Below are 14,824 nucleotides of genomic sequence, written 5' to 3'. Positions count from 1 at the left end.
GAGGCTAGTGCTACAGATGATGACTCCCACAGGCCCAGCCTTCCCCCCAGCAGTGAGGTTCCACAGGCCATAGGGCCCCGAATAAGGTCTGTAGTACCCACCAGAAGATGTTCCCAGAGGGAACTTCTCAAAAGAGGTTGGCCTATGGCCTGGCACCTCTGTGACCCGGGAGCATTGTGACTGTGATGGTTGCCTCTTATCCCAACACAGTGGGGAAAGGGCACTGGCCCAGCACCATCAATCCATGGTCCAGAGGAGGAGGGTCTAAAGCCTCTAGCATTTGCCTCCCCGTGTCATTCCAGGCAATGAGGTAGGCTGAGCTAACTGGGAATTAGAACCATAACTTGCAACTTTAGCCATGTCCTTCCGTTTCTTTACCTGTTTCTCATTAATGGGATAGAAATCAACTGCTTTCTTCCCAGAAAGTGTGTTCTGTCTGACTCTTTTGTGGTTTTAAGTATTTTTTTAAGTTCAAGATACCCAAGAAAAATCCATCATCTTTTAGAGCCCTTGGGAAGATGAGGCCAAAATGTCTTCAGAAGTTGGTTTATAGGAAGTTTGAGGAAACCCTAGATAGACAACCAGGGAAAATGGAATAATTCCTATTGGTCTGAAAGGGCTGACTCAGGACAGCATAAGGGGTCTGGGTGGAGGAGCCCCCAGCACCATCCTTACCAACTCCCAGCTGCACTAGCAGGCAGATCAGCTGGCTGGGCAGACAACCAGAGCTGCCCATGAGGATACCAGTCTTTCCCCACAGAGGCTCTATTGTCCAATGGTCTTTGGGATACTTCTTGCAAAACTCAAGGAGAAAACCTAGCCCAGAAACTGGAGAAACTAAATACATGGAGAAAAATGGGAGAAAGACAACAAGAAATGATGGCAGTGTTGATGGGTTCTAAGCCTTGCTGGAATCGAAAGGGAAGATGGTCAGAATCAGCCCACAACCCAATTCCTCACATGTGTTTTGAGTCCCTGTAGATGGGGACTTCTTAGGTATAGAGTTCAGTGGTGCTGAGCAAGGAACTGTATGTAACCCCTAGACTCTATCAGTGTTTTGTAAAATAAGGCAATTTGATTCTGGCCAGTGCCAGAGCATCTAGTTAATTTTAGAGATGGATATTATTGGGCCTCAGACCAGTTCTGATGAAATATTTTCTGAAATGTGCCTTGGGACATATATATACATGTATACAAATTAAAAAAAAAAAAATATATATATACATATATATATATTTGCGTGCGTGCGCGCACACACACACACACACACCAGGGATTGAACCCAGAGGCACTTAACCACTGAGCCTCATCCCCAGCCCATTTTTAGTTTTGAGACAGGGTCTCACTGAGTTACTGAGGTTGGCTTTGAACTTGTGATCCTCTAGCCTTAGCCTCCAGAGACATTGGGATTACAGGCATGCACCACCACACCCACACCAATATTTTTAACACACATTCCCTTCACTGTGTGTAAAGCAATTGTGAAAAACTATTACTCTGTATAGCTAGGATGGGTAGTTTACAGAACCAAGAAGGTAGATTCTATTATCGGCAGCTGACATTCCTCGGAATAGGGGAAGGAATGAAATTCCCTCTACTGAAAACCTTATATATTTCCAGTCCAAGAATAAGGAGGGAGAAGCTGAGCTTGATGAGTGTGTGTATGCATATATATGTTGGCCCTACAGCCACAGCTGCTTTGAGCCTCCCCCATATTGTCTCTTTGTACCCAATGAACCAGCATCCAGCTTCTAGGTTACAGACAACACAAAGTACAAACCACAGCAAATTTATTACTCAATATCCAGTTCCACATCATAGCACCACCCGGAGCCCTCACTTCCCCCCACCCCCACAACCTGGCCCCAAGGGTACACCCAAAACAGAAAAAACAAAAGTAAACCCAGATCCCTGCTCCTCCTCTGGATGAGGGGGCCTTGGCCAGGAAGCCCTTCCGCAGGTCCCAGCAGGCAGGACAGTGGAACCCTCTGTGCCCAGAGAGTGAGGCTCCAGGCTCCAACGACAGAGAGAACATGCAGGCAGGAGCAGGAGCAGAGGCCTGTCTGTGGGGGGGAAGAGTGGGAAGGAAGGGCACTGCCTGAGGAGCCCGGGAGTCTGGTAATCCCGGGGATGCACGCGGGAGCTTCCGGGCAGCAGGGGCCTGCCCCTGGCGAGTTAACGCTTTGACAGCTCATGGGACAGCCAGTCCAGCCCATCATACAGGCCTGTGCCTTGGGTGGCACAGGTGGCCTGGACGTACCACTGTGGGAAGAAGGAAAGAAAGAGGTCAGCAGCAGGGAAGAAAGGGGGTATCTTTATATCCTTGCCACAGCCTGTAGCTCTCCTGTGAGAGGCAGGGTATAGTGTAAGCAGAGCGGGATCCTTACCGTACGGCTGCGCAAGTGCTGTAGCCCCAGCTTGTCAGTCAGCTCACTCACAGGCATGGCATTGGGCATGTCCTGCTTGTTGGCAAACACCAGCAGCACCGCATCCCGCAGCTCGTCCTCCTGCAGCTAGGAGGGGAAGAGAGAAGGTAGAACTGGTGGCCCCACTGGGTCCACAGGTTCTCTTCTGGTGGGTGTGTTGGGAAGCCCCCACTTTCTACCTTCTAGCTTCTCTGTTGAAAAAACACAGTAGCATGGTAGTCTACTGCTAAACACAAGATCAAGAGCTATAAATAAACTTGAGGATGCCTAAACTTAAGTCTAGAAAAGGTCTTCTAATTTGAGAACCTGCCCTAGGCAAAATAACACAATTTCCAAGTGGAAAAAGCAAGAATGTGAGGTGCCATTTTCGCCACCTCTTTCCACCATCTTCTAGGCTCAGATGTGAAGGCATGAAAATTCATGAAAAAAATTCTGTCCTATGCCAACAGAGAGAGAGACACAACATGTTATATCCACAAAGAAAAAAAAAATCACATTTCTGGCCTCTGATACTTGGGAGTTCCCAGACTTCCATACCACCACAGAGTTTGTTCTGTCCCCAAGCCTAGGGCTCAGTTCCTAGGATTCTGGGTACCTACCATCTTCTGGAGTTCATCAGCAGACTCCTGGACCCGCTCCCGGTCATTACTGTCCACCACAAAGATGAGGCCCTGGGTGAGAAGGAAGAAAGGAAGGAGAAGCAATCACTCCCTCCTGGGTCACACTGTGTAATCTGGCCCTTTCTCTCTTCTCCCATCTTTACTTACGTCAGCTCTTCTCATCTGGTAAACTTCCACTAAGACTTTGCATAAGTCCTGCCACAAACTAGAGAAACCCCTGTGAGGGATACAGCCTCCAATCTCAGAGGAGGCAGTCTATCTAAAAGATGAGCAAGGATCAGGGAAAGATACTAAGGAGCTAAATCAAGCAGTGTGGCCTCAGAATACTGCTTCCCAGAAGTCTAAGGTAGCTAAGCCTAAGAACAAGACTAAGGTGAGTTCTGAAGGATGAGCAGAGTCTAATCTAGCAAAGTGGGTGGCAGTGGGTCTTCCTGTCTTATGGACCCTGCCTATAGCCAAAAGCTCAGTTCACCTAGTCCTAACAGTTTTTCCTTTCTTGGGGTTGGGGAGTTCCCTCCCATACTCCACCTGAGTGTTCTGGAAGTAGTGCCGCCACAGAGGCCGAATCTTGTCCTGGCCTCCCACATCCCAGACTGTGAAACAGATGTTCTTATATTCCACTGTTTCCACGTTGAAGCCTGCAGATAATGGGGGTGGGGTGAAGTGGGTGAGAAAAAGTCCTGAAAGGAAGGAATTCACTAAAAACTACTCAGATCTCAACAGGGTTACAAAACCAGAAGGCAATGATCAAGGCCAAGGGAAACAGGACCCAGGAGGACTGGCTGTCAACAGATGAAGCGGGGCTAGGCCACATCCATCCCGCCTCCCTCACCATCCGGCAATGTAGAGATATGGTGACCCACTTCTCAAGTAGCAATATCTGGTGTCATGGTCAGCTCCAGATAAGGGCCTCAGCAGATCCGGAGAAGGCCCGCCGCAGCGCTCCCAGATCCTCCCTGCCTCACCCTGGGGCTCACCTATGGTGGGGATGGTGGTGACAATCTCCCCCAACTTCAGTTTGTACAGGATCGTAGTCTTGCCAGCTGCATCCAAGCCAACTGCAACAGAGAGGGGCACAGAGATGGAGACGGGAGCGAGGGAGCCCCCTAGAGACGAGGGAAAGGTAGAAGCCTGGACAGCTGATCGTGATGGGGGCGGAGAGCGGGAGCGCCTCCAGGTGCGCGCTGTTCTCTACCTTCGGGGCCTTCAGGGCAGTCTGGGTGGCTTGTACCAACTGCTGTCCACAGAGTGGGCTAGGGACGGGACAGGACTGGGAGGTGAGGGACATGGGAGGAAGGCCGAGCTCCTTTAAAAAGTCATTTCCAAGGGCGGAATCCTCCCTTCTTAGCAGCCGGGCTGGGGCGGAGGAAGCTTCACCCCACCCAGGCCCGCAGCTCCGGGTTTCAGGCCCCGAAGGCGGCGCTGCGGACCCGGACCGCTTCAAAGCAGAGGCCTCGGAGGGTTAGGAGGTGGTGACTCGAGGTCAGAGAGCCAGGTGAGCCGGGCTGGAAGGGACGCGGGGGCGAGAGGGCTGCGCCGAGGCCGGCGCCCAGGTTCGGGCCGCGCACTCGATCTGCCTCACCCATGAGGATCCGCATCTGCTTCTTCCCGAAGATCCGCGAAAAGAGCGCGGACACGGTGAGGCCCATGGCGGGGCCCGGGGGCGGGGGCGCGGGCGCGGACGCGGGGTACTGGCTGGAACCTGCCGGCCGCGGGGGGATGGGGCGCAGCAGCAGCAGGAAGAGGCGCCGCCGCCTCCGCGCGTCCCGGCCCGGTGGACGTCACGCGGCTCCGCCCCCTCCGGGCCCGCCTCAGCCCCGCCCCCAGGCCCGGAAGCCGGGCGGAACAGAAGTCGTCCGATCCGCAGCTCCAGGGGAGCTGAGTAAAGGCTGACAGCGGACCCCACCCCTATATTTGGTGGCTGGCCGCTGGGCTTGGAATTGTTGCGTCCAGACCACTCTGTGCTCCGGTTAAGTTTTTGGGAACTAGTAGCACGACTGTTTGCACCCCCTTCTTTGGGGGGGGTTTGAAAGCTGTGTGCAGGGATCTTAGTATTCTCTTGCCCTTTGGGCTCCGGCTGAGTGTTCTGTGTGCAGTAGGTGCCTCCACGACTTGTGCCTGGGTGCTAGCTATCATGGTTCCTTAAACCACCTAGTTCATAAATCCCCGGTCTGCAGGACCAGCGGAAGCCACACTTGGACAGAGTGATTGCAGACCCACTACTGGAGAACTCCACCTTGCCTTCATCTCCCTGGGAACACTTCCTTTCCATCTGGGGCCAGGAAGCCTTTCTGAAGTTCTCTTTGCCAGACTTGGGGACCTGTATTATTATTGCACATCTATCCAGGATTTTTTGAGGATCTTGTTTCCCTAGTCGTAAAGAGCTTCATATGTAATGTTATTTTAACATCTAAGCATGGTAATTTACATTTATGTGCTTCACCAGTAATTGTTGGGTTGAACTGGATTATTAGGTTGTTCAGTAGAGCAAGGGCGTGTGTTATGCCTATTCTGGATTCCCAGGATCAATCGCTCATGAACTTGAGGTGAGCTGACCTGGGAGTCTGAAAACTCTTCATTTATTCAACAAATATTTACTAATTGCCCACTATGTGCGGGCACTATTTCAGGCCTTAGGTCAAATATCAAGTCTGCTATATTTTTGAGGATTTGCATTCAATGATCCCCACAACTTTTGCCATTTTCTCATTTGTAAAAAGAGACATATTTGTCCTAACTTAAGGGGTTATGGTGAAGATTAAAAAGAGGAAATGATGCCACTGAATGTTTTGTATAACACCGCTGGATGTTATCAAGGCTATTAAAAACCTGGGTCTAAACAGACCTCCAGGGCCTGCCCCATCCTTATAGGGAACCAGGTGTGTGACTGCATAATTTTCTTTCACTCTTTAGTCATAGTCTTGAATTCTGAAGAAGGCTTTTATAAAAGTCAAAGTATACATTTCAAAGATTCCCAATCTAAGAGTTAGCAGCCAACAAATCAGGTCAATTTTACATCCTAAGCTCTATCAACCTCTTTTTCCATTCCTGTTGTCACTACCCTATTTTACTACCATCATTTTCCAGGACTGAAAAAGCCTCCTCACAGGTCTCCTGCCCCTACGATGTCATACAAGTCTGGTGATGTCCACTTCTTGAGAGTCAAAATCCTTTAATGCCTTACCCAGGATAAAATCTAAATGCCTTAAGTTGAGTGGCAGCCCTATTTGTTGTCACCTCCTTCCCATACCCTAAGCTACTTCTTTGAGAAGATTCTTAATGCTTCCTGGGTGAGTCAGGTTCTCTTATAGCCCAGAAGTCCTTGCAGTCTTTTCTACCCGCCTAGAATGCTGCTTTCCCTCATCTCTAATTAGATGGGCAATAATTATTCATCTTTCAAATCCCCAAATATTTTCCCTGAGACCATTTGTGCCTCCCCTAGATAAACCTTCCCCCTCTTTGAATATAGCCATACATACTATATGATAGCAGGACCTACTTATTTGCATGTCTGGATCCTCACTAGATTGTGAGCTCCTTGAGGGCAAGGGCATATGATGTTGTCACCTGGCACAAAACTTAGTATGTTGAGAGTCAGTCAGACAGGATTTCTAAACTTACTTGTTGTGTGACCTTGGGCATGTTACTTATCTTCTGTGTGCATTAAGTTTCCTTACTAGTGCTAATTGTTATTTTGTGAAGATTAAACAGCAAAACTCTTATGAGGCTTCTGGACATATAGCTGGCATTCAGGATGGATCCTTAGAGGTACAGAGTGCCCTCTATAAATATTTGTTGAATCAACTCAGCAAAACTAAGTAGGAGTACTATTACAGCATTTGCTAATTAGATGCCAAACGTTGTACAAGAAAGAGATGCAGTTTTTGTGGTCTTAAAGAGAGTCAGCTCCAAATAGTTGGATAGTTCACACGTGTGTTTGGGAAGAACGCAGTGCGACGTCGCCCCCTGTCGCTTGCTGATCGTAGCCCGAGAGCAAGCTTGGTCGACCTTACCAAACCATCACTCCAGCGTCCTGGACTTTGCTTGCTCTACTCTACCCAAAGCCTGTCCACTGCGGCTCGCATTAGGGCTGGTTTTTCAACAGGCCGCCTCCCACTAACCCGCTGAAGGAGCCCCGCCCACCTCGCGCCCTTGTGGGGCGGAGCCTTTGGCGTCAAACTGTCGTCACTTCCAGCGGACCCGGAAGCGCCGCTGTCGGCCGGCTGTGGTAGTTAAGAAGTCACGATAGGACCCAGTGTGGCGTAAACCGTTGGCGGACGGTGGGCCGAGGGGGCGGGCCCGGGCTGCGGTGGACCCGGACCAGCGGAGAGGGCGGAGCGGCTTCTTAGCCAGTGAGGGCGAATTTGGGCTGTGCGCTCGGGTGGTGCCGGCGGCGCCCCGCCTACGCGACCGGACCCGCTCCCGCTCCCGCCGCCTGGGACCCGGCGGGCGCTTCTGCCAGACTTGTCCCCGGACCGCGTCGAGTCGCGGACCGCCCGGTGGAACTCGTGTGTGGCTTGTGGTCAGACAGCCCTTGTTGCTGCGTTCCAGCCCCAGCTCGCGTCTTCGCGGCCTTCTCCCGGGCTTCCCTAACACTGACGTGGAGCAACCTGCTGGGAACCCCCATGGAGAAGTTTGGGATGAATTTCGGGGGTGGCCCGAGCAAGAAGGACCTACTGGAAATCATAGAGACGCAGAAGAAGCAGCTTCTCCAGTACCAAGCTCGGCTAAAGGATGTGGTCCGCGCCTATAAAAGCCTGCTTAAGGAGAAAGAGGCGCTAGAGGCCAGCATCAAGGTGCTGTCGGTATCCCACGAGGCCGATGTAGGCCTTGCAGGTGTCCAGCCTTCAGGTCTCACCTTTCCTGACTCAGTGGATGACCGATGCTCCACTCACAGCGAGGATAGCACTGGGACCGCCACCAGTTTAGATACTGCAGCCAGTCTCACTAGCACCAAGGGCGAATGTGGGGTAGAAGATGACAGATCAGCCCGTGGACCACCAGTTCCAAAGTCTGAAGAGGCCAGTGGATCAGAGAGTGGCGTTAGCAGTAGCAGTGGGGATGGGCTCTTTGCTGGTAGTGAGGTGGACAAAAGACTGCACCAGCTGAAGACTCAGTTGGCTACTTTGACCAGCGCCTTGGCCACAGTCACCCAGGAGAAATCCCGTATGGAGGCTTCTTATTTGGCTGACAAGAAGAAGATGAAACAGGACTTGGAGGATGCCAATAAAAAGGCAGAGGAGGAGAGGGGCCGTCTGGAGGGAGAACTGAAGGGGTTGCAGGAACAGATAGCAGAAACCAAAGCCAGACTTATAACTCAGCAGCATGATCGGGCCCAAGAGCAGACTGACCATGCCTTGATGCTGCGTGAGCTCCAGAAATTGCTGCAGGAGGAGAGGACGCAGCGCCAGGATTTGGAGCTTCGGTTAGAAGAGACCCGAGAAGCCCTGGCAGGGCGGGCGTATGCTGCTGATCAGATGGAAGGATTTGAACTGCAGACCAAGCAGCTGACTCGTGAAGTGGAGGAGCTGAAAGGTGAGCTGCAGGCCATTCGAGATGAGAGGAATCAGCCAGATCCCCGGCTGAAAGAGCTTCAGGAAGAGGCTGCCTGCCTTAAGAGCCACTTCCAGGCTCAGTTGCAGCAGGAAATAAGGAAGGTAACTATCCTCTTCAAATGTTAGTCATTTAATTCAATTATTGTTTGTCTTCTCAACTACTATCGTTTCTGATGGCTATCTAAAAGCTTCCAGGAGTGAGTCCTGGGAAATCCTGTTCTGTGTGGTGTTGATAGTATCCAGAGTGTGTGGAGTATCCAATAGGATGTGGAGGTTCTGAGTGTGGCTGAGTCTAAGCCAGACAGTTTTGAGCCTTGGAGTGTTGGCAACTTACCAGTTAGTTGTTCTCTGTGAAGCAATATAGTGGCAGCTGTACAGTGAAAGGTAGTGTGTATATATACCTAGAGCTACTTGCCTCTAGGCAGAATGACTGAAGGGGGCAAAGAGGATTTTTGCAGAAGAAATAACCTCTTGTAATTGCTCTCAGTCATCATTTGCCTGTTTTGGAAAAGGGCTCCTTTATACTGCTTCCTTTCAATGTAGAGAGAAATCCAACTCATTGTTGAACTTCCAGGAATGTTGCAAAAACAGAGAATGTTAATGATTTCTTAATAGAACTTGCGGAACCACATGATAGACAACAGGAACATACTTTATATGTGAGCTCTGTGGAAAATGGAAAACTCAACAGAACAGCAGAAGCTATACAAAAGTGCTTAGCTTTAAAAATCTCCAGTTGCCATTCTTATCAGGCCACCCCAATCCTGTGATCCTATTTCTCCCCTGTCCTGCTTTTTTCTCCCAAAGTTTGCTGTAGGGCTTTATGGCTTTTCTGGATGCATTTTTGTCTGTTCCCTTGTTTTGCAGACAGCCCTTGTAGAGGATCAGCTCCGCCAGCAGTCTCAGGTGGAAGAGCAGAGAGTTGCAGCCCTAGAGAATCAAATATCTGAGGTGTCTGAATTGCTGGGCACTTATGAGAAAGCAAAGCAGAAGGACCAGCTGACTATCCAGAAGCTGAAGGAGCGCATTCTGCAGCTGGACCTGGAGAACAAGACCCTGGCTCTTGCAGCCTCTAGCCGGTCCCCTCTAGATAGCCATGGAGATGAGTCCAGTCTGGATGTCAATGTCCTCAAGGATAAGATGGAGAAGCTGAAGAGGCTGCTGCAGGTTGCAGCCAGGAAAAGCCAGGTGACCCTGGATGTGGAGAAGCTCTGTGACCTGGAGATAATGCCCAGCTCTGAGGCCGCGGATGGGGAGAAGGCCACTGCACTCTACTACCAACAGGAGCTAAAACAACTGAAGGAAGAGTTTGAGCGCTATAAGATGAGGGCTCAGGTTGTGCTGAAGAGCAAGAATACCAAAGATGGGAATCTGGCTAAAGAACTGGAGGCAGCACAGGAACAGCTTGCAGAGCTGAAGGAGAAGTATATCTCCCTGCGGTTGTCCTGTGAGGAGCTTGAGCGCCAGCACCAGCAGGAGGCTGAGGACTGGAAGCAGGAGCTGGCTCGGGTGCAGCAGCTTCACCGGCAGCAGATGGAGCGCAGCCAGCTGGACTTCAGGGACCGAACGCTGAAACTGGAGGAGGAGCTGCACAAGCAGCGGGACCGGGCCCTTGCTGTGCTTGCTGAAAAGGACTTGGAGCTGGAGCAACTGCGTTCAGTGGCTTTGTCTGCTGGGTTACCAGGACGCAGAAGCCCTGTGGTCAGTGGGGTTTCCAGGGATTCAACTGACACATCTTCCCCAGATAGCCTGACCCAAGCACTGCAGCTTGCAGCAGCCAATGAGCCCACTTTCTTCCTGTATGCTGAGCAGTTGGCCCGTAAGGAAGTGGAGATCACATCCCTGAGGAAGCAGAAGCACAGGCTGGAGGTAGAGACACACCAGCTGCAGGATCGGCTGCTGGAGGAAGGGGAGCGGCATCGAGAGGAGGTGGGAGCCTTGCAGAGCCACATTGAAAAGAACATCAGGGACCGGAGCAGGGAGGGAGCTAACCTAGAATACCTCAAAAACATCATCTACCGCTTCCTGACCTTGCCTGACAGCCTGGGCCGCCAGCAGACTCTTACAGCCATACTGACCATCTTACACTTCAGTCCGGAGGAGAAACAAGTGATAATGAGGCTCCCAAGTGGTGGCAGCTGGTGGCCTTCTGGCAAGAGATGATACCATTTTCACTAACACCTGAAATCTCTGTGCCTCTTTTGTGTGGGAATAGGCAGGTTCTGATTGCTACTGCCTCTTGTGTTATCATTTACTTATTTTTGTTGAACTCCGAGGAGGAGTCTTCAATGTGGGATGGGATTCTCTGCCAAATGCCATTAATGCTGCTTTATCCTGGGCCTAGGAGATATTGGAAAGTGTTGGGACAGCATCTTCTGGGGGTGTGTATGTGAGGGGAAGTGGAAGGTGAGAGAGAGGTTAGGACCAGAGGTGCAAGTCTGGGAAAGTGTTAAGAACTTTTAAAATAATATGTTTTGTCTTAATATTATGATCCTAGTCCAGGGCTAGGAGTAAGTGTGACTCCAGAGGAGTTCAGTTAATTTCTGAACATGTACAGCGACTAGCTGTTCTCTCCATCTCATCACAGTCTGAGTCTGGTCCACTACTGCCCCGATTCTCTGGGGACTTAAAGCCAGGCTGGAAAGTTTGTGACAGGTTTTGTCTAAGAGTCCAAAGGGCCAAGGAATAGTGAGTTCATCCTGGAACTGGAAAGTCTAATCTAGATAGGAATGCAATCTAGACAACACACCATTTGTTGTCTAGATCAACCTAGAGAGACCTGGAGAGGACTATGAGCACTAGTTTGATTAGAGATTTTCTGAATGACCAACTTTGGGCCAGGGCTGGGTTAAAATAGACTTTTCTCCCTGGTCCCTGCCTTACTCTATGTTGGACTGAGATTTTGAGCAAATAACTACTATCTTCCCTTCAATGTTGTTATTTTCATTAAGAAATAAAACCTAGCTTCTTACAGATCCTGCTTGGATAAAAAGGTTTCCTGCTAAGAGTTGCTTCCAGATGTTTTTGCTTTTGTAGGGACAGGGAAGAGATGTGCAGAAGATTCCAAAAGAATGCCATGACCCTCACAGGAAAGTGTAGAAGTTCAATTGATGCTGGGTTGGGTTACTTTCTTCCCATTGGATCTTGACATAAATAGATTAATTCTGCCCCTTAAAGAAAGATGCCTTGTTATTCAGGCAACGGAAAGGAGGCTCTCAGAAAACTTGGGTCCAAACAGTAACAACTCCCCATTCTGCTCTCATTGTATATAGAGGTCTTTGGACCTGAAAGACCAATGGTTGGCTGCTAACTGGACTGATATATATGTATTATTTGGTCATAAAGGCCTGTATTGTGAGAGTTTGAGGTGTGCAAAACAGGTAACAATGTTATTAGTGGGAGGGCAAATGACCTGGATTATCTACAGTGAGCAGAAGTGATGTGTTCAAGTAATGATTATAAACTATAAAATCATTAAACCTGAGTCACTTAATGTGTGTGTTCCTTTATGGTGTCTATGTATCAGGGCACAAAGAGTATGAATATAAATGTGAATGAAAAGCCTGGAAATAGAGTTACTTCATGAACTTAAATCCAGGAATGAATATCTTAGTGCTTTAATGAACCACTTTAGTTATAACACAGATTTCTTGGCCTCAAATTGTGTGTTTTTGGGTGTGAGCAGCTACATTGGAAGAGGCTTTCTCCAGGGTTTAATGGGCATGCTTGATGATTACAAAATTACTGCTTCAAAGTGTAGGAGTAAAGTTTTTTTTTTTTTTTTTTTCCTCTAAGCAAGCTCTCTATTACTGAGCTACATCCCGAGCCCCTAGAAGTAATCTCTCTATGAATGCTTTATTACCCACACAAATCAGAATTTATGATATCCCAGGAAAGTATCTTAGGATATCAAGCTAATAATAATAGATTATCTTCATTTCCTTACCTTGCCCCCTCTGTATCTGGGATTGTTGTTATTTCCAGGTAGTTGTGGTCAGAATAGAAAAGATCCAAAGTTATGGCTGCTTTTCTAGAACTGAATTCCTGTGCTTTTTGACTTTTAAAATAATATCAACCAGGCAAAGATTCAGTTCAATTTCTGATTAGTAGTTTTTAAAAAAATATATTTTAGTTATACATGCACACAAATATCTTTATCTTGTTTACTTATTTTTATGTGGTGCTGAGGCTTGAACCCAGTGCCTCACGTGTGCAAGGCAAGCTCTCTGCCACTGAGCTACAACCTCAGCCCTGATTAATAATTTTTTGTTAGACAAAATTAATTTTATTTTAAAATAAAGATTTTAATTACTATTAGTCTTATAACTAATAACTAGTAACATTAATATATACATCCAAGTTTAAGCCATTGGTTATTTTTTATTTTGTGTGGTATTTTTTGTTTTTTTTTTAAAAAGACCAAATAAAAAATTTGGTACATCAAAATATAAAAATTGTCAGGTGCACTGGCATATGTCTGTAATCCCATCCACTCAGGAGGTAAAAGCAGGAAGGTTACAAGCTTAAGGCCAACCTGGGAAATAGTGAGACCTGTCTCAAAAAAAATTAAAAAATTTTGAAAAAAGGAATAAAAAGGATTAGGGTATAGCTTATTGGTGGATTGCCTGTGGGTTCTGTCCCCCAATACCACAAAAACAAAACAACATAAAAATTGTACATGTTAATAAGGATGCCATGTGATAATTCTGTACATGTATGCTTTGTGTAATGTTTAAATTGGGTTAAACTTCTGTTTCCACAAACATTTGTCATTTCTTTGTGATGTAAAGATACAAAGTCTAGCTTTTTTAAAATATACAGTAAATGTATATGTATATTTATTTATAGTCAAGCTAATATGTAACAGCACACCAAAAGTTATTACTCTTCTCTAATTTAGTACCCACCAATCAACCTTTCCCTGCCTCTCCCTCCCTGCTACTCTCCAGCCTTTGGTGACCATCATTCTATCTTCCATGTCTGGCTTATTTTACTTAATAATCTTTAGTTTTATCCATGTTGTTACAAGTGACAGATGTCATTCTTTTTTTATGGATGAATAGTATTCTGTTGTGTATATGTGCCACATTTTCTTTTCTTTATCAGTTGATGGATACTTAGGTTGTTTCCATTTCTTGGCAGTTACGAACAGTGCTTTAATAGACATGGGAGAGCAGGTATCTCTTTGACTTATTGATTTCCTTTTGGATGTATATCCAGTAGTGAGATTGCTAAATCATGTAGCAGTTCTATTTTTAATTTTTTGAGGAACCTCCATATCATTTTCCATAAAGGCTATACTAATTTAAATTCCCACCAACTGTACAAGGGTTCCCTTTTCTTCACATTCTTACCAGCACTTATCTTTAACCTTTCTAACAGGTATGAGATGATACCTCATTTTGGTTTTGATTTGTATTTCCCTGACCAGCACTTATCTTTAACCTTTCTAACAGGTATGAGATGATACCTCATTTTGGTTTTGATTTGTATTTCCCTGATGATTAGTGGTATTGAGCATTTTTTTCATATACCTGATATATGAAAAACAATGTCATTGATATTTTGATAGAGATTGCATTGAATTTGTAGATGTATGTCTTTTGAGAAACATCTACTTGGGTATGTTGCCTATTTTTTGATTGGGCTATCTGGTTTATTGCTATTGTGTTTGGGGACGTTCCTTATGTATTCTGGACATCAACTCCTTATCAAAGTATAATTTGCAAATAGTTTTTACTCTTCTGTAGGTTGTCTTTATGGTCTGTTGATTGTTTTCTTTGCTGGGCAGAAGATTTTTAGTTGGATATATTGCCACTTTTCTACATTTGCTTTTGTTTCTTGTGCTTTTCAAGTCTTATCCTAAAAACTGATGCCCATTCCAATGTCCTAAAGCATTTCCCTGTTTTCTTCTAGTGGTTTCAGGTCTTACATTTAAGTCTTTAACCCATTCTGAGTTGGTGAGCAATAGGGGTCTAGTTTCATTCTTCTGCATATGTACACTCAGTTTTCACAGCACCATTGATTAAAAAGACTGTCCTTTCTTCAATGCATGTTTGTAGCACTTTTGCTGAAAATCAGTAGGCCATACATGTGTGGGTTTACTTCTAGGCTCTTCTGTTTCATTGGTCTATATGTCTGTTTTTATGCTAGTACTATTCTGTTTTGATGATTACAAGTTGGTAGTGTATTTTGAAGTTAGTAGTAGAATGCTTCCTGCTTT

The 14,824-nt window shown here is 47.1% G+C and overlaps 2 protein-coding genes across 2 annotated transcripts; one reads left to right on the top strand and one right to left on the bottom strand.

The window, feature by feature from the left end:
* Positions 1-1,773: 1,773 nt before the first annotated feature.
* On the bottom strand, positions 1,774-4,785 carry Arf5 (ARF GTPase 5). Its single transcript, XM_027926426.2, has 6 exons — positions 4,629-4,785; positions 4,024-4,104; positions 3,575-3,684; positions 3,026-3,097; positions 2,388-2,513; positions 1,774-2,262 (listed from the first exon to the last, which is right to left on the bottom strand). Exons 1-6 carry the CDS (start codon positions 4,693-4,695, stop codon positions 2,176-2,178), a joined length of 543 nt encoding a protein of 180 aa, XP_027782227.1. The 5' UTR covers positions 4,696-4,785; the 3' UTR covers positions 1,774-2,175.
* A 2,467-nt stretch (positions 4,786-7,252) lies between these two features.
* Positions 7,253-12,094, top strand: Gcc1 (GRIP and coiled-coil domain containing 1). Its single transcript, XM_027926489.2, has 2 exons — positions 7,253-8,703; positions 9,469-12,094. Exons 1-2 carry the CDS (start codon positions 7,672-7,674, stop codon positions 10,762-10,764), a joined length of 2,328 nt encoding a protein of 775 aa, XP_027782290.2. The 5' UTR covers positions 7,253-7,671; the 3' UTR covers positions 10,765-12,094.
* The last annotated feature ends 2,730 nt before the right edge of the window (positions 12,095-14,824 follow it).

This window comes from Marmota flaviventris, chromosome 1 (genome assembly GCF_047511675.1).
Source record: "Marmota flaviventris isolate mMarFla1 chromosome 1, mMarFla1.hap1, whole genome shotgun sequence".
NCBI lineage: Eukaryota > Metazoa > Chordata > Mammalia > Rodentia > Sciuridae > Marmota > Marmota flaviventris.
The sequence above is the reverse complement of the archived record's forward strand: the minus strand, read 5'-3'. Positions and strand labels throughout refer to the sequence as shown.

Coding starts and splice junctions, on each gene's coding strand:
- Arf5 (XM_027926426.2), bottom strand. CDS start 4,695: ATGGGCCTCACCGTGTCCGCGCTCTTTTCGCGGATCTTCGGGAAGAAG. Junction 3,685..4,023: donor CACCACCATCCCCACCATAG/GTGAGCCCCAGG, acceptor CATTATCTGCAG/GCTTCAACGTGGAAACAGTG. Junction 2,514..3,025: donor CTGATGAACTCCAGAAGATG/GTAGGTACCCAG, acceptor TTCCCCTCCTAG/CTGCAGGAGGACGAGCTGCG.
- Gcc1 (XM_027926489.2), top strand. CDS start 7,672: ATGGAGAAGTTTGGGATGAATTTCGGGGGTGGCCCGAGCAAGAAGGAC. Junction 8,704..9,468: donor TGCAGCAGGAAATAAGGAAG/GTAACTATCCTC, acceptor CTTGTTTTGCAG/ACAGCCCTTGTAGAGGATCA.